Source organism: Macaca mulatta, chromosome 6 (genome assembly GCF_049350105.2).
Source record: "Macaca mulatta isolate MMU2019108-1 chromosome 6, T2T-MMU8v2.0, whole genome shotgun sequence".
In the NCBI taxonomy this organism is placed as follows: Eukaryota; Metazoa; Chordata; class Mammalia; order Primates; family Cercopithecidae; genus Macaca; species Macaca mulatta.
Window position 1 is genome coordinate 44774479 of NC_133411.1, and position 21546 is coordinate 44796024.

Below are 21546 nucleotides of genomic sequence, written 5' to 3' on the forward strand. Positions count from 1 at the left end.
CTCACTGCAAACTCCGCCTGCTGGGTTCAAACAATTCTTTATCTTCCGCCTCCCAAGAGACTGCAATTATAGGCATGCACCACCATGCTTGGCTATTTTTTTTTTTTTTTTTTTTTTTTTTTTTTTTTTTAGTAGAGAAGGGGTTTTGTCATATTGCCCAGGCTGCTCTCAAACTCCTGGCTGCAAGCAATCCACCCGCCTCGGCCTCCCAGTGTTGGTATTACAAGCATGAGCCACCGCACCTGGCTTCTCTCTAGCAACTCTTGACAACCTGATATAGGCATTGTTCCCAATGCCTGTTAGTGGGAATATAATTGTGTTATGTAGTTTAAGGCAGAAGGATAAAGACAGAAGGGGTTGAGAGGCTGTTCATGGCTTAGACTAGATAGAGAAAGGGTTGAAATGAAAGATTATAGATCGGAAGGAAAAAGGAATCAAGACACAGAAATAAGGGAGCTGAAAAGAAAGTCGTGGTCAGACCATGAGATGTAGGTGTTGAAAAGTTTGGAGGAAGTTGTGAATTAATAATTAGAATATGCAATATACTACTAATAGCATAATTCAACTAACTGAACTGAGTGCTTGCTGACCAGCAGCAAGGTAATGTAATATCTGGAAATGCTCATTAATCAGATGATGTATAGAGTCCAAGCAATGTACAGATTCCAAATTTGGCACTTAAAAAGACAAGAACATCAATGTTTAATGTATAAATGTCAGCAAGCAGGCTTTTGCCACTGGCACATTGTGTTTCCCTATTTCTCTCGCGCAGTCTATTAACTGCTCTTTTTGTTGGCATGTGGTCAAAACTCAGTATCTTTTTTCTATTTCAACTCCTACAGAATATTCACAATGCTTTTCTTCCATTTAACAAGTATATTCCGACTGCCTAAGAAAGCCAGACACTCTGTTAGGTGTGGATGACATACCAATGAATAAGATAAAATATCCATCTTCAAGCAGCTTGCACTTCAGTGCAGGAATTATACAAATAGGAAATAATATGGAATGCAGTGAACCCAATGTTTATGTCCCTGCAAAATTAATATATTAAAATCCTAACCCCAAGGTGATGGTATTAGGGGGTAATACCTATACCCAATACCTTGGGTATTGGGAGGTGATCATCAGGTCGTGAGGGGAGAGTCCTCATGAATGGGATTAGTATCCTTATAAAAGGAGACTCAGAGAGATACCTTGCTTCTTCCCCATGTGAGGTTTTAGCTGTCTTTGAGGACACAGTCCCTCACCAGATAACAAATCTGCTGCTACCTTGATCTTGGATTTCCCAGCCTCGAGAACTGTGAGACATAAATTTCTGTTGTTTATAGATGACCCAGTTTATAGCATTTTGGTATAGCAGCCCAAACAGACTAAGACACAGAGTGATAAACACTATAATAATGTTAAAACTTGAGTCTTATGGAAGGGCACTTAACCTTGGATGGTCTGGAAAGGCTTCTGTGAAAAGGTCTCATCTCAAATAAAATTAAGGATTAGTAGGATAATCCAGGAAAACGAATGGGGAGGGAAAAATGAGAGGGACTTGATGCTCACAGAGGACTCCCTCTTTGTCTCTATAAATGGGCTTCTGTTTTCCTTGCTTCTCTTGGTACCTTCATTCCCACAAGGAAGTCATTTTAGCATCCCCTCCCAGAGGATACTCTTTCCCACCAGAATCATTGAACTTAGAACCAAAAGACCTACAGTTAAGTCTCAGCTCTAATTCTTGTTGTTGTGACTTCAGATGTATCAGTTAACCCTAAGCCATTGTTTCTTCACCTTAAAACAGGAATAGGCCAGGTGCAGTGGCTCATGCCTGTAATCCCAGCACTTTGGGAGGCCAAGGTGGGTGGATGATGAAGTCAGGAGTTCGAGACCAGCCTGGCCAATATGATGAAACCCCATATCTACTAAAAAATACAAAAATTAGCTAGGCGTGGTGGCATGTGCCTGTGGTCCCAGCTACTCCGGAGGCTGAGGCAGGATAATTTTTTGAACCTGGGAGGTGGAGGTTGCAGTGAGCCGGGATAGCACCAGTGCACTCCAGCCTGGGCAACAGAGTGAGACTCCATCTCATAAAACAAAGCAAACAAACAAACAAAACCCCAGGAATAACAGAACCTTCTTCTGAGTTATTAAAGTGATTAAATCAGGAAATACATGTCAAGGTGGTATATAAACTGAAATATTACACAGAAAGTAACTATTCTTACTGTCCTAAGGTGGCATGATTTATGCTTTTGGACTCTTGAGCCCATTGTGGAGATGAAGAAACAAAGAATCCATAACCATCAATATGAATTTATAGTTACTTTTCAGGTCTGACAAATGTAAACCCTGAAGTTAATTGTTCCCTGAGGCTTTCTAGAATTTTTGAGTTAATGCTATAAATTCCTACGATTTGTCCTCTACTCAAAAGCCACTACAGAGGGATGTAGTGCCTAAACTACCTAACAGTAGAGTGTGCCAGCAATGCAATCCTAGAGTACCTTGGCCACTCTATCAGAAAAAAAGATCACTTGAAAGGGGAATTTGACAATTAGCATGCCAAATAAATGTTGAAAACACTGAAGAAAGATGAGGTGTGGGGTAAGGGAGATGAAAAACCTCTTTATCCCAAATTCAGGATGGCATCCTGAACCTTGAATGTTTGCTTCCACTAATAAAAAAACTATTTCATGAAACTGCTTTCTTAATCTATGGGCAATTCACTTGACAAATTTATGCTACAGGAAAAGAGGCGCTAATGAATATTTTCAGTAAGCTGAATGTACCGAATGTACCTTACTTTTATTGTTTAGATTGTGTCAGTGTGGGACTTAGTCTCAGAATAATTACAATACTTAACATTTTTTTTTTCTAATTTTACAAAGAAACATTTAAAAAAATAGCAAATTTGAAAGAATGCTATATACTTACCTGTGTATCTACCACCTAGATTCTACCATTACTATTTTACTACACCTGTCAGGCTTATTTTTTTAATTAAATATTTTATTTTGAGATAATTGGAGATTCACATGCAGTTGTATGAAATAATACAGAGAGATCCCCTGTAGACTCTACCCAGTTTCCCCCAATGGTAATATTTTGCAAAACTATACACAATATCATAACCAGGGTATTGACATTGATGTAATCAAGATACAGAACATTTCTATCACCGCAAGGATTTCTCGGGTTGGCCTTTTATAGCCACAGCTACATCTCTTTTACCTCATCCCCTCCTCAAACTCTGGCAACCACCAATCTGTTCTTTATTTCGATAATTTCATTTTTTCAAGAATATTATATAGGGGGCCAGGTATGGTGGCTCATGCCTGTAGTCCCAGCACTTTGGGAGGCCGAGGCAGGTGGATCGCTTGAGGCCAGGAGTTGAAGACTACCCTGGCCAACATGGTGAAACCCTGTCTCTATTAAAAATACAAAAATTAGCTGGGCATGGTGGCATATGTCTATAGTCCCAGCTACTCGGGAGCCTGAAGTGGGAGAATTGCTTGAACCCAGGAGGTGAAGGTTGCTGTAAGCTGAGATTGAACCACTGCACTCCAGCCTGGGCGACATAGGGAGATTCGGTCTCAATATCAACAACTATATATATATACATTATAAATATATATACTAACATATATACACATTATATATTAAATATAATGTATATATAGATATATAATCTATAATTATAGATTATAGCACTTTGGGAGACTGAGGCAGGAGGATCACCAGAGGCCAGTAATTTGAGACCAGCCTGGACAACATAATGGGACCTTTATTTCTACAAATAAAAGAGAATGTTACGTAAATGGAATAGTAAGTATGTAATCTTTGAAGACTGGCTTTTGCCTCTCAGCATAATTCTCTGGGGAGAGATCCAAGTTGTTGAGTGTTTCGGTAGTTTGCTCATTTTCATTGCTGAGTAGTCTTCCATGGTAAGCATGTATGACAGTCTGTTTAACCATTCACCTGTTGAAGGACATATGGGCTGTTTCCAGTTTTTGGCTCTTATGAATAAAGCTACTATGAACAATTATGTACAGGTTTTTGTGTGAACATACATTTTTATTTCTCTGTGATAAATGCCTAGGAATATAAATGGTATAACCATATGGTAGTTACAGGTTTTTTAAAGAAACCATCAAACTGTTTTCCAGTGTGACTGTATCATTTTATACTCTCAGCAGCAATGTATGAATAATACAGTTTTTCCCCACCCTTGCCAGATTTTGATATTATCGCTATTTTTCGTTTTAGGCATTTTTTTTTTTTGGACAAGATCTGGCTCTATCGCCCAGGCTGGAGTGTAGTGGTACAATCCTGGATCCTAGCTCACTACAACCTCTGCCTCTCAGTCTCAAGCCATCCTTCCACCTCAGCCTCCCGAGTAGCTGAAACTACACGCACATGCCACCATGCCCAGCTAATTTTTGCATTTTTTGTAGAGATGGGGTTTCGCCATATTGCCCACGCTGGTCTCGAACTTGTGAGCTCAAGCAATCTGCCCGCCTCGGCCTCCTAAAGTGCTGGGATTACAGGCATGAGCTACTGTGCTTAGCCCTGTTTAAGCATTCTTATAGATATGTAGTGTTGTCTCATTGCAGTTTTAATTTCCCTTCCTTAATGGTGAATGATGATGATCATCTTTTCATGTGCTTATATTCCTCTTCTGTGAAATGTCTCTTTATACCTTTTGCCCATTTTCTATTTGAATTTTGTTTTACTGTTAGGTTTTAAGAGTTTTTAAGAAATATATATATCTATTTCTTAAAAGCATATATTTATATTTCTTAAATATGTATATTTACATATTTCTTAAATATATATATAAATTTATATATATATATATAACTGACTCTTCTGCAGAGCTAAAATTTTTTTTGCTTTTGTTTTGTTTTGTTTCTTGTTTTGAGACAGAGTCTCATTCTTTCGCCCAGGCTGGAGTGCAGTGGCCCAATCTTGGCTCACTGCAACCTCTGCCTCCCGGGTTCAAGTGATTCTCCTGCCTCAGCCTCTCAAGTAGCTGAGATTATAGGCGCCTGCCACCATGCCCAGCTAATTTTTGTATTTTTAGTAGAGACGGGGTTTCACCATGTTGGCCAGGATGGTCTCAAACTCCTGACTTCAAGTGATCCACACATCTTGGCCTCCCAAAGTGCTGGGATTACAGGAGTGAGCCACAGCACCAGCCTTTTTTTTTCTTTTCTTGACAAGGTTTAATTTTTTAGTTTTCCCTTTATAAATATTGCTTTTGTAGTCCTTCAACATAAACAAGGTAAAAAAATAACGCTTTTAGTGTTAAGACTAGTCCTAGATCCTGGAGAGTTTATCCTATTTTTTTCTGAAAGTTTTATGGTTTCACGTGTAACTGTGTACTCCATCCTGACTTTACTGTAAAAATCTGTGAGACTTAGGTTGAGGTTCATTTTTGTTTGACTACAGATGTCCAACTGCATTAGTACCATTTGTTGAAAAGGCTATCTTTCCTTCATTGAATTGCTTTTGCACCCTTGCCAAAAGTCAGACATATTTTTTAAAACCTATGATGGGCTAGACTCTGGGCTATATTCTTTACATAGATTCTCTTCTCCTCTTCACAATAGCCTGTGAAATAGTTATTGTCTCCATATTGTTTATAGTTGAACTTTCCCAAGGGTACTCAGCCAGACTCAGGATTCAATCCAATCTTCTTCCATAGTGGCTGCTTCTTATTGATCTAGCTAACTTTTATTTAGCGTTTGTTATGTGCCAACACTGTGCTAAGCTTGAGGAAATAAGAGTCGAACAAGGCTTCCTAGAATACTTCACAGAGGAAGAGACAAAAGCTACACCTTAAAGGATGAGCACAAGCTTGCAAACAAAAGGTAGAGTAGGGAGAGCATTCTAGACTGAAGGAAAAGCATGCGAAAGTCAAGGAAGTGTGGAATTGCTCCATTCATTCAAGAAACATCAAGTGTTTTGCTATAGCTAAAAGGAGGGGAGTAGGGAATTTTCTCATGTTTGGCTGGAAATATTTGTGGATATCTCAATGGCAATGACCAGCAGGCAGTTGGCTGCAAGAGTCTGGAGCTTAGGAAAGAGGTCTGGGCTAGAGACTGAGCTTTGGGAGTGGTCCTAGCACAAGTAACATTGTACACAGAGAAAGTATTAGAGTTAATAGGACAGAGGGCCAAGGGAACATTAGAAACATGTATACAATTTAAGTGGTAAAATAATTGAGAATGAGCTGGGCATGGTGGCGCACACTTGTAATCCCAGCTACTTTGGGAGTCTGAGGTGGGCAGATCACTTGAGGCCAGGAGTTCAAGACCAGCTTGGCCACCATGGTGAAATCCCATCTATCAAAAATACAAAGTTAGCCAGGCGTGGTGGTGGTCGCCTGTAATCCCAGCTACTTGGGGGGCTGAGGTAGGAGAATCACTTGAACCCACGAGGCAGAGGTTACAGTGAGCTGAAGTCACCCCACTGCACTGCAGCCTGGGCTACAGAGTGAGAGTGTTTCAAAAAAAAAAAAAAAAAAAAGAAAAAAGAAAGAGAAAGAAAAGAATTGATAACAAATGGTAGGAGGAGAGGAGATAGGAGACTATAACAAAAACCAGTGGAGGTGAGATATTCTGGTTTTTATTTTTCTGTTATGGGTAACATGTAGCATAAAAAAGATCTTCAAAGAGATGATGCTTTGTAAAACTTATATTAAAATTAGAATTTTTAATCAAATGCAGTATTTATAAAGTGAAATATTATAAAAATGTTGAGCGTGTTAAAACAAACTAAATATGGCCTGAGAAAGACTCCGTACTTCTATATTTGAGTCTTTGTGGAGGAACTGTAATCTAACTTAATAGGCAAAATTGAAAACCTAACTTAATAAGTATGTACTTGTAACAATAGCTGAGTGGTGGCCAATCCCAGCGGCTGTACTTCAACCACTCATAGACTACTGAATGTTCAAACTGCATTCAAATAAGGCAAACACTGAGCTGTAACCAATGTCACTGTTTCTGTACCTCATTTCCAATTCCCGTACATCACTCTACCTTTTTTGTCTATAAATTTGTTCTGACAACAAGGCAGCCCTGGAGTCTGTGAATCTGCTGTGATTCTGGGGGCTGCCCAATTCATGAATGGTTCATTGCTCAATTAAACTCTTTTAAATTTAATTTGGCTGAAGTTCTTTTATCAAACACTATTATGGAGTTTTATAATCAAGTAGTTTGATAATGGTGATAAATATATGATATATAAAAATTGCAGGAAAGTTTCAATTAGGTTGAGTGTTTATTAAACCAGTAAACCAGGTATATAACTAAGGAAAATTTTCCCCAATTATTAATATAAAATGACTTTCAACTGAATTTCCCTCAAATAATTTGGATTTTCACTTTAAATTCAAGAACTGGCAAATCCATCCCTCTTCAAAAAACAAACTCCCCCCTCAAAAAAAACCCCAAAACCCTCTTTACAGTGTGTTACCCTTAAACACACAGAATGCCCATGTAGTAGGCTGCAGGGGCCTTTGAAAACAGTATGCTGAGAATTGATAGGGCTCAAGGACAGTATCTCCAATTGAACTTTTAATGAACTCCCGTAGGCGCCAAGAAGGCGGGCAGATAAGGAAGAGCATAGAAACAAAGAACTGAGTAGAAGGTTACATCTGGGAAAAGAAAGTTTGTTTTGCATTGCATTCTTTCTGCTGACGTGGGGTTTATGGAGTATAAATAAAGTGAGGCGGAGGCTCTGAGCGCGGCCGCCATGTTCTCTGTGTGTCTTTGTCTTTTGTGTGTTCTTTCATTCTCCACCACCCCCGGCACGGACCCCAACAAGTGGTGCAGCGAGCGGGGTCAGCACCGGTGAGTAGGGGAGAACAAGAAGGGGAACCCCCTAGGAGCGGGTAAGGCTCGGATATTGTTAAGGGGAACCTTCTTTTTTCTTTTTTTTTTTTTTTTTGAGACGGAGTCTCCGCTCTGTCGCCCAGGCTGGAGTGCAGTGGCTGGATCTCAGCTCACTGCAAGCTCCACCTCCCGGGTTCCCACCATTCTCCTGCCTCAGCCTCCCGAGTAGCTGGGACTACAGGCGCCCGCCACCGCGCCTGGCTAGTTTTTTTTTGTGTGTGTGTTTTTAGTAGAGACAGGGTTTCGCCGTGTTAGCCAGGATGGTCTCGATCTCCTGACCTTGTGATCCGCCCGTCTCGGCCTCCCAAAGTGCTGGGATTACAGGCTTGAGCCACCGCGCCCGGCCAAGGGGAACCTTCTTAAGCTTTTATTATGGGAATTCCATCTCTCTGGCCTCAGAATATTTATGGCTATTTCAAGGACTGTTGCTGTCTATGGGAGTAGAAGTGAAAGAAAAAGACTTTGAAGCGATTGTTTGCCCATGTTGAACAACATTGTTACTGGTTTCAGTATCAGACTAAAGTGCAGCTGAATCGGAAAAAATGGTTACAGGTAGTAAAAGCTCTGCTTAGAGCTCTCCAGTTAGGGGATATTATGCCTCTAAAATTGTGGACCTTGTGTAACTCTATCACTCAGACATTAGAGTTACTTGAGACTGATCCAGAGTGTGGTAATGTAGCCACAGGAGGAAAGGTATCTGAGGATTTGGAAAAATAAAATAAAATAAAATAAATCTGAAATGGAGCCCATTTGTGCCAGGGTAGCAAAAGGCGGAGAAGAGAAAAAGCCAGCTCTTCCTTCTTCTAAGGGAAATTCTGACATGCAGTGTATTATGGAAATGCTTCAACAAATATTACAGATACATTCTTCTAATTCACCTTTGTGAGCTTTCCCTGTTTCTTTTCCTTCTGCCCTGTTAAAAGAGGATTTTCCAGTGCCTCCAACCCCCTGGCTTCCTTATCTTTACCTTTGTTTGGCAAAGTTTTCTCAGTGCCTTGCCCGCCATTGGGGGAGGGAGAAAAGGAAAGATTAAAAAAAAAAAAAATTAAGGAGCTGGATCTGTTTACAATTATTTGTGCTTCTTTTGCTCCTAATGCTCAGTTTTCAAATGGTGGCAATAATGTCCAATTTAATGCCTTACAAATTAAATTTTTAAAAGAAATGAAAGCTGCCATTTCTAACTATGAACCCCTATCCTTGGTCTTCTTGATATTTTTTCATCAGAAAATTTGATAATTCCTATAGACTGGAAGACTTTGGGGAAGGCTTTTCTTGATCGTTCTCAGTGGTTACAATTGCACAGCTGGTAAATGAACAAGGCACATGTACAGGCTAGAAAAAATGTTATGTGTGATTCCCCAGGAGCCACTGAGGAACAACTCACAGGCACGGGCCAATATGCTACTCTTAATGCTCAGGCTGGTCTAGATGATGTTGCCCTTACTCAAATCAAGACTTTGTTTTTAAGGGCCTAAAATAAGGTAGAGATAACAGGAAAATCTTCCCTTTCCTCTGTGAAGATTTTACAGGGCACAAATGAACAATATTCAGATTTCGTAGCCCGTCTTCAGGATGCTGTCTTGAAAATTGTGGGTGCTGACCTTGCTTCAAAAATTTTGTTACAAACGTTGTCTTTTAAAAATGCTTATGCTGACTGTCAAAAATTGTTAAAATCGTTAAAGGCCAATGGGGCCAATTTAGATAAATATATTAAAACTTGTGTTAGTATTGGAGGGGCTATTTATAATGCTCAATTATTTGCTGGAGCTTTGTCTAAAGCCTTAAAAGGAAATAACAAACAAGGTGTTTGCTTTCAGTGTGGTAAACCTAGACATTTCAAAAAAGAATGTCATAAAAATTGAACACTTTTATCCCTCAAGGCAGAAAGCTGCCTTCAGAGGTGTACAAATGTGGTAAAGGTCAACATTGGACAAATAAATGTTGTTTCAAAACTGATAAAAGTGGAAATTTACTGTCTCCTCTCCTGGGAAATGGGAGCCGGGGCCCACAGGCTTGGGGCCCCAACAATTTATGTCACCAGGTCTGAAAGTGTAGTTGGTTTATCAGTCTTTACAAATGAGAAATATAAGAAAGGAAAAGAATGCACAAACTAACTAGGTTTCTTGTAATAAATCACTAAACTAGTCAGACGACCAAAAAATACAAGATCAGCGTGACTCTGAAGGATGTGAGATTATGGTTCTGCACTTGTTACATTAAACAGCTAAAATAAATAGACGTAATATTAACAATAATAACAGTAATAATAGCCATAGTATACTGAGTACTTACTATGTGTCCACTACTGTGAAAAAATCTTCACTTGCATTTAGTTCTTCCAACATCCCTTTAAGACTGACAAATTTTATAATTATTACCATTTTGTAGACAGGAAAACAGAGTTAAGACAGTTTTATAAATGTATCCAAGGTCATATAGCTATTATATTTTGAAAATATGACTTTCTGTCCCCAGAGCTTACATGCTTAACCCTTTCCTCTAGACTGCTCTATAAAGTACAAAAATGGTAGTCACCCTCCTTGGAATAATCGGAGGAAAGAAAAATCAATAACTAAGTAAAAGTTGTATCTCAGCACCAGATCCAATCCCAATTTCAAGTATCCATTTAGCCTTGGATAGCATCACTGTGTTTTGAAAACCAAAATCCGTTGAGTATTTTGTGGTCCACCATCTTTTACAAAGCAGATACTCTATTGAATAGTAAGCTACGAACTGAATTTCTGTACCTGTAATCACCTTATTTGTTTACAAATATTTGTTATTGACTGAATCTGCATACAATACCCAGTGAGCAATGGCCTACAACATCAAGGAATAAATTCAAGTCCTCCTTAAGGATCCCACACCTTACCCCAGTTTCTCAGCCTTATGCAGCAACTAAGCAGAGCGCCGCTGCTGACTTAGCTATTACTCAGCCTTATACTTTGTCTCCTAATAGAGGAGTATATAAATTGGCTATTAGAGTGTGTGGCCCTTTGCCAAAAGGACATGATGTTACTAATAAAATTCTTATTATGGTTCAAGTCTCACAATTTATATGCCTAGAGGCAGGGGAACGTATTCTCAATAGGGAGGGTTTGGTAGCACAGAAAAAACTGTTTTTTGGGAAACTTTAGTTTCTAATCAAAAGCCCTTATGTTCATTGCACATTAATGAAATAGTTTTTAAAGGGTTAATTGATATGGGGGTGAATATGTCTATTATTTGTTTAAATTAGTGGCCTATACAATAGGAAAAAAGACAAGTTTCAGTTATACTCACTGGCTTGGGTGCTGCGTCTGTGGTTTATCAAGACGTAGAACCTTTAACCTGTGTCGGTCCTAAAGGTCAACAAGGTCAAGTGTTTTTTTTTTATTTTTATATTGTTCCTATCAATATTAATTTTTGGGAACAAGATCTTTCACAACAATTTGCTGCTTTTTAAAACATTCCTCATATTTCCTCAGCTGCCAAAAATATGATGTTCAAAATGGGCTACAATCCTTTAAACTCATAGCCACCACTCCTATTTAGGTGAAACAGTGACCATTATTTAAAGAAATACTTAGGACTCTAAAAGAGTAAGTCAAAAAACAAATGGCCGAGAGGAATATAAAGCCACGTATTTCTGCATGGAATTCCCGTCTTTGTCTTGTCTTAAAACTATAAATGTTTACATTAAACCTAGGGAAAGTTTACAGCCTGGTCTTCCTAATCCTGCCCTTATCCCACAAAGTTAAAAATTAATGGTCATAGATCTCAAAAATTGTTTTTTCTCTATTCAGTTACAACCTCAAGATTGTAAAAAGTTTGTCTTTATTATTCCTAAATATAATAATGAACAACCCATTCAAAAATATCAGCAGAAGCTTCTTCCTCAGGGTATACTTAATAGCCCTACTATATGTCAAAAATTCGTACATAGGACTTTAAATCCTGTAAAAAATCAGTTTCCAACTGTGTTACTTTATCACTGTATGGATCTTCTCTGTCCCTGTTTTTAATAATTCTCAGCCACTTTCTCGATATCAATGGAAAGTTTTACCTCAAGGTATGTTAAACAGCCCTGCCTTGTGTCAAGAACTTGTCCTTTTGCATCATTACAAACTCAGTTTTCTTTCTATTCACTTAATATTGCCCCAGAAAAAATTCAACTGGATTTTCCTATTCAATATTTAGGTTATACCTTAGGAGCACAAAATATTCGACCCCAGAAAATTCAAAGTCAACGTGATCATTTCAAAATATTAAGTGACTTTCAAACGATGCGTCCTGTTTTAGGAATATAACATCTTTTTTCTATTCTAGAAGGAGACAGTCACTTGGACAACTCACGCCATTTAACTACTTTGGCTTTACAGGAACTCCAGCTTGTAGAAGAGCAACTTTAAAAGGCCCCTTCCTGATGTTCCCCTTTCCTTTTGTTTATTTCATACTTTACGTTCTCCTACAGGAATGATTCATCAGACCAATCGGCCACTAGAATGGATCTTTTTGTCCAATAAAACATCTAAACTCTTGGCTACTTATATCGATCGTTTAGCTGAACTGATCATCAAAGGACGGCATCACTGTCGACAACTTTGGGGAGGAGATCCTTCCTTAATTATCTCTCAATTCACTCATAGTCAGATCACTTATCTTCTTGCAACTTCTGATTCTTGGCAAGAAGCTTCATCAATCTTGAGTTACAGTTTATCCTTATCCCTCGGTGCAACAGGGAGAATTGTTTGCTATTCTCATGGTCTTACTTGATTTCCCTACTACTGGTTGTAACATTGTTAGTGATTCTCAATACGCCGTTTATGTTACTACTTATATTTCTCAGGCCACTTTACCTCTTTGTGCTACTTCTTCTCTTCAGAAATTCTTTTCTTTGTTATCCTTTACTTTGAGCCAACGTCGAGCTCCTTTATTCATCACTCATCTTCGTTCTCATTCTCCACTTTCTGGACCATTAGTTCATGGTAATACTCAGATTGATTTGCTTTTAATCAGCCACCTACATGCTGCAGAACAAAAATATACTCTACATCACACTAATAGTTCTGGCCTTCAACGACGGTTTCATTTAACTCATAAACAAGCTCGTTCTCTTATTCAAGCTTGTCCTTCTTGTGCTCCTTTGAGCATTCCATCCTTCCATCCTGGGGTTAATCCATGAGATGTCCCTTCTTTTGGACGATTAAAATGTTCATCATACCATTGATACCTTTTCTCATTTCTGTTATTACTCATCTCTTAGTTTCTTTCACCATCATGGGCATTCCTCTTATACTTAAAACTGATAATGCCCCTGCTTATGTCTCTCATAAATTACAAGTTTTCTTACAGCAATACAATATTCAACATATCACCGGTATCCCGGGCAACAGTCAAGGTCAAGCCATCATTAAGCGCGCAAATTTAACCTTAAAAACTCAACTGCTAAAACATAAAGGGGGAAATGAGCCCCCCAAAAAACCAGATTTTTCTGAAGGTTAACCTTTCTACCTTAATTTTTTTGATTTTGAAGGTTCTTTTTACCTTAATTATTTTTTGAATCAATGGAGACAATTGCAAGACTCTGCTGTCGTAACCCATCTTTCCTCACCTCCCTCGGTGATAGTCCCCGCTGACAATTTAAAGATTTGGTATCCTAATGAAGAAGGTAAGTATGTTCAAGGGCAAGTTCTAAAACAGGGACGGGGCTATGCTCTTGTCCTTACAGGGAGCGGACCTGAGTGGTTTCCTACAAGATGACTGAAACCCTATTGAAAAGAAAACTGGATTCAGCATGCATTTCTTCCTTTGTTGGATGTGCCTTGGTGGGGGACTTATTTCCTTTAGTGAGGCTTTGTATGAATATTGCACTTATATTCCCTTTCCACCCTTGTATCAGGGAGTCGCCTGGGGAGAGGCGGAAATTAAGGTTTTCACCAATGACACTAGTTGGATGCCATCCCCCTATATAGACAAGGACAATATAGAACGGGAAACGGGAATTATAAACAACACATACCAATTTGGAGTGGAAGAACTTCCAATATGCATGGGAAATAGTTCTCATTGTCTCCGAAAATCGCATGAAGCCTGGGTTGTTCGCTATAATCATAGTCATGTGGCTGCTAATACTGTTATTATAATCATACTGTATATAGTAATGAAACTATTCCTAGTTTTTTACCTTTTTGTCCTATTCCAGAAGTTTCTCCTAATATTGAGGTGCTGGAGTGGCAACAATGTCGGGGAAATAAACCCCAGATTTTATTAGAATACAATGGGATGCAAATAACTGATTGAAGTGTGCACGGTGATTTTGAAACAAAATTTAGTCACATACCTTTGAAATGGCACCGGGTAAATAAAAGTATTGCTGCTAACAATAATGAAACCTTAGTATGGCGTGAAGGAGGCCTAAGTACAGAGTCATCTTTGGAAGTTGTTAGCTGCAGGCGATGCCATTAGCATTTTTGTGGGGAATATGCCCCTTAATCTTTCTAACCCGAATAACTCCTTTCATATTCAGTTATAACGAAATACCTCCTGATATATTATTGCTTGTGTCTGTAAGCCCTACCTGTTATTAGCAGGGAATTTGACATGGGATAATGATATGGGGATTGTTAATTGTACAGATACGTGTACATTTTTGTCTTGCCTCAATCATTCCTGGTGGCTCAACTTTACTGAGGATATTTATATCCTCAGGGCTCGTAAGGAAATTTGGCTACCTGTTAACCTTACGCGACCATGGGGGGCATCACCTCTTGAGACTTATATTTGGACTTCTCTCCAGCGAGCCCTCCGTGCCCTTGGACTTATAATTGCCTCGGTGATGAGCCTTGTCGCCATCGTCTCCACTGCGGCCGTAGCAGGGCTCGCTCTTCATCAAAGCATACAAAATGCTGAATTTGTGCAGCAATGGCACGAACAATCTCACCGGTTATAGCTTCAACAACGAAACATTGATTCTCAACTTGCTGAAAGATTGGACAACATGGAACAAGCCTTGACATGGCTTGGAGATCAGCTCACTGTCCTCAGTACTCGGATAACATTACAATGTGATTGGAACTCCACTCAATTTTGTGTAACGCCTGTGCTTTTTAACATCTCTCAAAATTGGTCCGTAATCCGAAAATTATTAATAGGCCATAAAAATATTAGTTTGGACATCCAAGAGCTCACTCAGAACATTTCCGAAGCATTTCGACAACAATTACATGTGTTGTCCGGAACTGTAACCCTTCAGGAGCTGGGTCAGCGCCTTGCTGCCTTTAACCCATGGACCCAGATGAAGACATGGATTTCTACAATCTCTGGAAGTATATTGCTTTGGACACTTGGATTGGGTCTACTTCTTTTGGTGATTTGATGCTCCCTCCGTCGCCTCCAAAAACAAAAGAAAACACAAGAACAAATATGGGCTACCTTTTTAGGATTGAGGCAAAACAAAAAAAAAGGGGGGAAATGCAGGGGCCTTTGAAAACAGTATGCTGAGAATAGATAGGGCTCAAGGACAGTATCTCCAATTGAACTTTTAATGAACTCCCGTAGGCGCCAAGAAGGCGGGCAGATAAGGAAGAGCATAGAAACAAAGAACTGAGTAGAAGGTTACATCTGGGAAAAGAAAGTTTGTTTTGCATTGCATTCTTTCTGCTGACGTGGGGTTTATGGAGTATAAATAAAGTGAGGCGGAGGCTCTGAGCGCGGCCGCCATGTTCTCTGTGTGTCTTTGTCTTTTGTGTGTTCTTTCATTCTCCACCACCCCCGGCATGGACCCCAACAGTAGGCTGAATACTGTCCCCCATCAAACTATTTGTATCCACCTTTATTTGGAAATACAGGTTTCGTAGATGTAATTAGTTAAGGATCTCAAGACAGAAACCATTCTGGATTTAGGGTGGTCCTTAAGACCACTGACTGGTATCTTTATAAGAGAGAGGAGAGGGAGGTTTGGACACAGGCACGTAGAGAAGAAGGCAATGTGAAGATGGAGGCAGAGACTGGCTGCATTTATAAGCCAAGGAACACCAAGGACTGCTGACAACCAACAGAAGCTCTGGCAGAGGCATGGGATGGTTTCTCCCTCAATACTTCCAGAAGGAATCCTCCCTGCCAACCCCTTCGTTTTGGGCTTCTGACCTCCAGAACTGTGATAGAAAAGATTTCTGTTGTTTTCAGCCATCCAGTTTGTGGTAATTTCTCACAGCAGCCCTAGGAAACTAACATAGTTTCTACTCCTCACCAGCTTCCCAGACCCCCTACACTATGATTACACAGATAATTTTCTATTTTTTTTTCTTTTTTTTTTGAGATGGAGTTGTGCTCTTGTCACTCAGGCTAGAGTGCAATGGCATGATCTTGGCTCACTTGCAACCTCCGCCTCCCGGATTCAAGCAATTCTCCTGCTTCAGGTTCCCAAGTAGCTGGGGTTACAGGTGCCTGCCACCATGCTCAGCTAATTTCTGTATTTGTAGTAGAGATGGGGTTTCACCGTATTGGCCAGGCTGGTCTTGAACTCCTGACCTCAGGCAATCTGCCTGCCTCAGCCACCCAAAGTCCTGGGATTATGGGTGTGAGCCACGGTGCCCGGCCAATTTTTTATATTGATTTAAAACTCCATAGGTTTCCTGTAATCCCAGCACTTTGGGAGGCCGAGACGGGTGGATCACGAGGTCAGGAGATCGAGACCATCCTGGCTAACATGGTGAAACCCCGTCTCTACTAAAATATACAAAAACTAGCCGGGCGAGGTGGCGGGCGCCTGTAGTCCCAGGTACTTGGGAGGCTGAGGCAGGAGAATGGCGTGAACCTGGGAGGCGGAGCTTGCAGTGAGCTGAGATCCAGCCACTGCACTCCAGCCTGGGCGACAGAGTAAGACTCCGTCTCAAAAAAAAAAAAAAAAAAATCCATAGGTTTTTGAAATTCGTACTTATTATATGCAAAGGACAATATTCACAGTAGTCTGCTATGAGCTAGTTTTTTAGATGCTCACAAAAATTTCAAATGCAAACTGGTTTTACTTATGTAGCTTAAACAAATGCCAATTATTGAACTTTGTGCTGGCTCTTTAATATCGGTTCTCTTTTTTCTTCCAGTTAATGTTGATTAACATCAGCTCATTTAGTCAGTTAACATTTGTTTCCTAAAATCAAACACTCTTGATTGGTCAGCCTGGGAGAAGAGGGCTAAGATTAAGGTTAGTGACGGTTCCTTTAAAACCTGTTGAGTGTCTGCATTGTTAGACACACTGAAATTAAAGAGTCCTATCTCTCTGGGGTTTTTCACTTTACTAATAATTATTTATAAAAGGGAAGCTGAGACAATAAATTGTCAATAACCATTTAACATAATAACCACAACGAGAAGACATTAAAGCTACCTTTTCTTTAGCCTGATTTTACCTAGATGCTGGGTTTTGGTAACAAGCCATCACTAGAGGTCAGTTTTTGATTACATGTCTTCTCAGGTTCAGCCTATGTTTTGATTTTTGGCTATTGGGCACCTCTCTGGTTTTTAGGCTTTAAAGCAGATCCAAATGGTATATTATAGTATTGTAAATATTTCATTCTTTTGGCTTCTGGTAGATTAGAACTCTAATTATTAAAAACTATTCTTAAGCATTTGTGACTACAAAAACTCCTAAACTACAAAGGGTTTAAATTTTGATGTTAATCCTAATTTTAAAATATTTTAAAAATTATTCAATAATAGAACAATCTGTAATGAAAACTTACACATATGTGAGAGGTAATATTTTAAAATAAGAGTTTGCAGGTCAAGGTAGTCAGGGAGGAAAGAGTAGATGTCAGAGTGGGAAAGGCCCTTACAACTTAATAGGGAATATCAAATCTCTACAAAAATTTTATTCAAGACAGTGTCTAAGACTTAGAAGCAACTAACTTAAAAGCAAACTTTTGTAACTTAATCCTATTTTCACTGGGGACTCCCTTTATGAATAACATGCTGTAATTACATGTAGAAGCTTAAGGACTGAAACAGAGCATTTCAAATGACAAATGTTTTCACCCGAAGGAATAGCACCCAAATTATGTTGTACAAGTAAGCAGAATAAAATAATCACATGCTTGTTATTAAAAGTATCATATGCCTACCATTCACTGTTTTCTTTTCTTTTTTTTTTTTTTTTTGAGACGGAGTCTCGCTGTGTCTCCCAGGCTGGAGTGCAGTGGCCTGATCTCGGCTCACTGCAAGCTCCGCCTCCCGGGTTCACGCCATTCTCCCGCCTCAGCCTCCCAAGTAGCTGAGACTACAGGCGCCCGCCACCACGCCCGGCTAGTTTTTTTTTTTTTTGTATTTTTAGTAGAGTCGGGGTTTCACCATGTTAGCCAGGATAGTCTCGATCTCCTGACCTCGTGATCCACCCGCCTCGGCCTCCCAAAGTGCTGGAATTACAGGCTTGAGCCACCGCGCCTGGCCCCATTCACTGTTTTCAAAAGTGAAAAAATAGTATGTTATCTTTGAGTTTGTTTTCATGTGGTATAGACTTATAAGCAAGTTAAATTAAATAATGTACTGAGCATTAATTTAAGCCAGGATTTTCCAGCCTCAGCACTATTGACATTTGGGGCTGGATAATGCTTTGTTGTGAGGGGCTGTGCAGTGAGAGGTGTTCAGTAATATCCCTGGCCCCAACCCATTAGATATGTCCCCTCTCCAGTTGTGACAACCGAAATGTCTCTAGACATTGCCAAATATCCCTTGGAAGTAAATTGTGCCCAGTTGGGAACCACGAATTATTAATCCCTAAAAGACAAAGCAGCAATTTCAGACCCCTACAAAAAGTTTTAAATCAATAGTTGAAAATCCTTATCCATTACTAATCCCACTTCATTGTACCTTTAGTATCTGGTAACCCTCCCTATGGTCACACTTAACTCGGCTCATTATTATTTTAAAACATGGGGCTGTGTCATTTCCTGTCTGTGAGTTTGGACTGCAGTGGGAATCCATTAGTTGAATGACCTTCTGTGTAGGTTAATCACAAGACAAGTTTTCAAACTAAGGGTTTCCCTGCGGCTCCTTTCTTTTTAAAGATATGGAATACCTGTTCTGCTTATGCCTTTTAGAGTCATAATTATTTTACTTGTATCAAAATTTCAATTAATAGAAAGAAATGACGTTACTGACACTTCATGATGATTAAGTTTTGGGCAAGTGAACCATTTTACACTCTGTTTTTTTATTCCTCCCACTTTTAGTCAGAATACACCTGCAGAATAAGTAACAGAACTGTGTGAAAAGAACGACTAGGTCATTACGGTTAATAGTTTTACAAAAACAGCCAAGGCCTGGACTGGAAAGCTCACAACATCCACCCGGGGTGCTTTCCAGCCTCGGGGATATTCGTACTAGCAGTGACACTAGCCAGCTTCCTCTAGGCTAGCTCTGGTGCTGGAAGACAAGCACGCAGATGTGTGTTACTTTTCAAGCCTGGACATTGTTTCTGAGGAATTTAACTCCACCTCTCCTGCCAGAATGGAAAATCAACGCCCCCATTCCCGCCCTTCACCAACCCTTCTCCGCCTGCCCCTTTCCCTTGCGTCCTCTCCTGTTACAGAAGTTCTGATTTTTCCTAGAGAGCTGGAGGAAAGGCAGGTACCCAGAGTGGAGTTATATTACCTGTTTCTTTGTTCTGATGGGACCCCAGAGAGGAATTCACGCTTTGTAACTGGTTCTTCAGGGGGAGAAGCAAATGTGTCCCTGAGAACTTCAGCTGCCGCGTTTGGTTCCAGGTTTGATTGACAAGGACTGGCGGAGGGAAAGAGCGGAGGGGGGGCGGGGGGCCGCGGGCCGAGGCAGAGACAAAGAGGTTTTGGCTGTCCCCGAGAGTGGAAGGGCCCCTGGGGGCACCTAGCCTTTGAACTCAAAGGGGGCATTTGGTGAGGTTGGCTTTTGGTCCGGAGAGCGCGCGGCGATCGGGTGGAGGGGGCCTGGCGGGAAGAAAGCCGGGACCGGGAAGGGGCGCGGGCCGAGGTGGGAGCAGAGCTGCCGTCACGTGGCCGCCGGCAGCCGCGGAGTTGGGGCTGTTCTTCCGGGTTGGAGGCTCAGCGCCGCGGGGCCCAAGCCCGGGTCTGCCAGCGCAACGTCCCCTCGCGGCCCGCAGGGCACAGCCCAAGGCTGTCAGCCTCCCGGCCCAGGTGAGCGCGGCGGCACTGGCGGGTGCGGGCAGCTGGGGCGCGCGCCTAGGGCGCAGCTGGGAAAGGGGCTCCGGCCTTCCCTGAAGACCACAGCCCTCGCCTGGAGAGAGACCTGTCAAAGAGCAAAGGGGGGGCGGGGTCGGCGGGGTCCTGGGCACAGGGTGCACTGGGGTGTCCGCAGGCCGCAGGCTTAAATAGGGAAGAAGAACCGTGCCTCTTGGGGTCCCTTTCTCGTCTCCTGCTAGGGAGATGTCGCAGGGAGTGGGCGGGTGGATTTGGGAACTGGGCCCCCGCAGAGGGGCAGGGAATGAGGCGGCAGCTGTGCAGGTGCAGATATTTGTAGCTTTGGGGGACAGCGAGAGTCGTACGGCGTCATTTCGGCCTGCAAGATGGGGGCTGGTGGAGAGGGAGGTCATAGAGGACTTTCGATGGGCGGTTCACCCAGAGAGGTGGCAGCTGGATGCACCTGAGGTATCCTTGACCCTTGAGGGAGTTCGGAGAGGGTGTCCAGCTGGGGACATAGGAGATTGCGAGCACAAATTGTGAGTGTAAGTCGGGGCGGTCTGGCGGTGGTGGTTGCAAGTTTCTGGGGCCTAGGCTGGTGAGGAGGAAGAGACAGCGGAGAGGGCGACCTGAGCAGAGCTAGTTCAAACTCAACAGCCGGAATGACTATTTGCAGCCCTGGCCAATCGGCTTCCTAGGGAGGTTATAAATAGCGGTCTCGTGCAGATGCCGGTGGGTGGCAGTTAGTTGCTGAGCAAGGGGCGGCACCGGTGGCAGTAGCCGTGACACCGGTGGCTTTGGGTAAGGTCACGGCGCCTGCTAGCCGAAGCTGGCTCAGTAGGGTATTGTGTCCTTGCTGGTATGTCTCGCTTTTAAAAGCGTGACTTGTTTATGGTTGCTGGTGTCCTTTATTCACCCTGCGGTGCTGGCCAGTCCTTAGGTGGTCTGTTTGTCAGGAGTCTTGTAGGACAGACTTATTCGGAACAGCGCGTGGGGCTTAGGTGCCTACCTACTCTTCTTATTTAAAGTGTGCCCCTCATCTCCATTGTACCCCTTTTATTTGCAAACCTTGACTTTTTATTAACAGACAGTTTAGGATCACCTTCTTTCCAGCAGGTGCGCTCAGGCTGCTTACCTTTGCTGATAGAATCAGTTTTCCACAAGGCTACACAAACATTTCCTTTTGAAAGGAAATTTTCTGAAAATCTTTGGAAAATGTGCTCAATAGGTACTTAGGCTTAAGGTTACCTAGCCCTATTCATTCATTCAGTCAAAGATACTGACTTCCTCTGTGTTGTGCAAAGCACTGGGGGAGAAGTAATACCAAAGTGAATATAACAGCTCATAAGGATATTCTCAATCCTGGCAACAATCCTGAGAGGTAGGTGCTGTTATTTTATTTTTTCAAGTCTTGCTCTTTTGTCCAAGCTGGAGTACAGTGGCACAATCATGGCTCACTAGAGCCTGGAACTCCTGGGCTCAAGCGATTCTCCCACCTCAGATTCCCA

At 41.3% G+C, this 21546-nt stretch overlaps 2 protein-coding genes across 8 annotated transcripts in view; one reads left to right on the forward strand and one right to left on the reverse strand.

The window, feature by feature from the left end:
- Positions 1 to 21028, reverse strand: part of LOC144341407 (uncharacterized) — a 32510-nt gene extending 11482 nt beyond the window's left edge. Inside the window, exons 1-2 of one of the 2 annotated variants that reach the window (XM_078004735.1) lie at positions 19518 to 21028; positions 12760 to 12898 (exon numbers count right to left, since the gene is read on the reverse strand). In XM_078004735.1, the coding sequence (XP_077860861.1) occupies positions 19762 to 20451 (690 nt within the window). In that variant the 5' untranslated portion in view covers positions 20452 to 21028 and the 3' untranslated portion in view covers positions 12760 to 12898; positions 19518 to 19761. Of the gene's footprint in view, positions 1 to 12759; positions 12899 to 19517 lie in introns of those variants that run through there. The other variant, XR_013418326.1, reaches the window with a different exon arrangement.
- NNT (nicotinamide nucleotide transhydrogenase) overlaps positions 19432 to 21546 on the forward strand; it is a 99816-nt gene continuing 97701 nt past the window's right edge. The window contains exon 1 of one of the 6 annotated variants that reach the window (XM_015139998.3): positions 19432 to 19630. The gene's annotated coding sequence lies outside the window, so the exon portion shown is untranslated. Of the gene's footprint in view, positions 19631 to 19658; positions 19778 to 19923; positions 21420 to 21546 lie in introns of those variants that run through there. The other 5 variants (XM_015139999.3, XM_015140000.3, XM_078004734.1 and 2 more) reach the window with 5 other exon arrangements.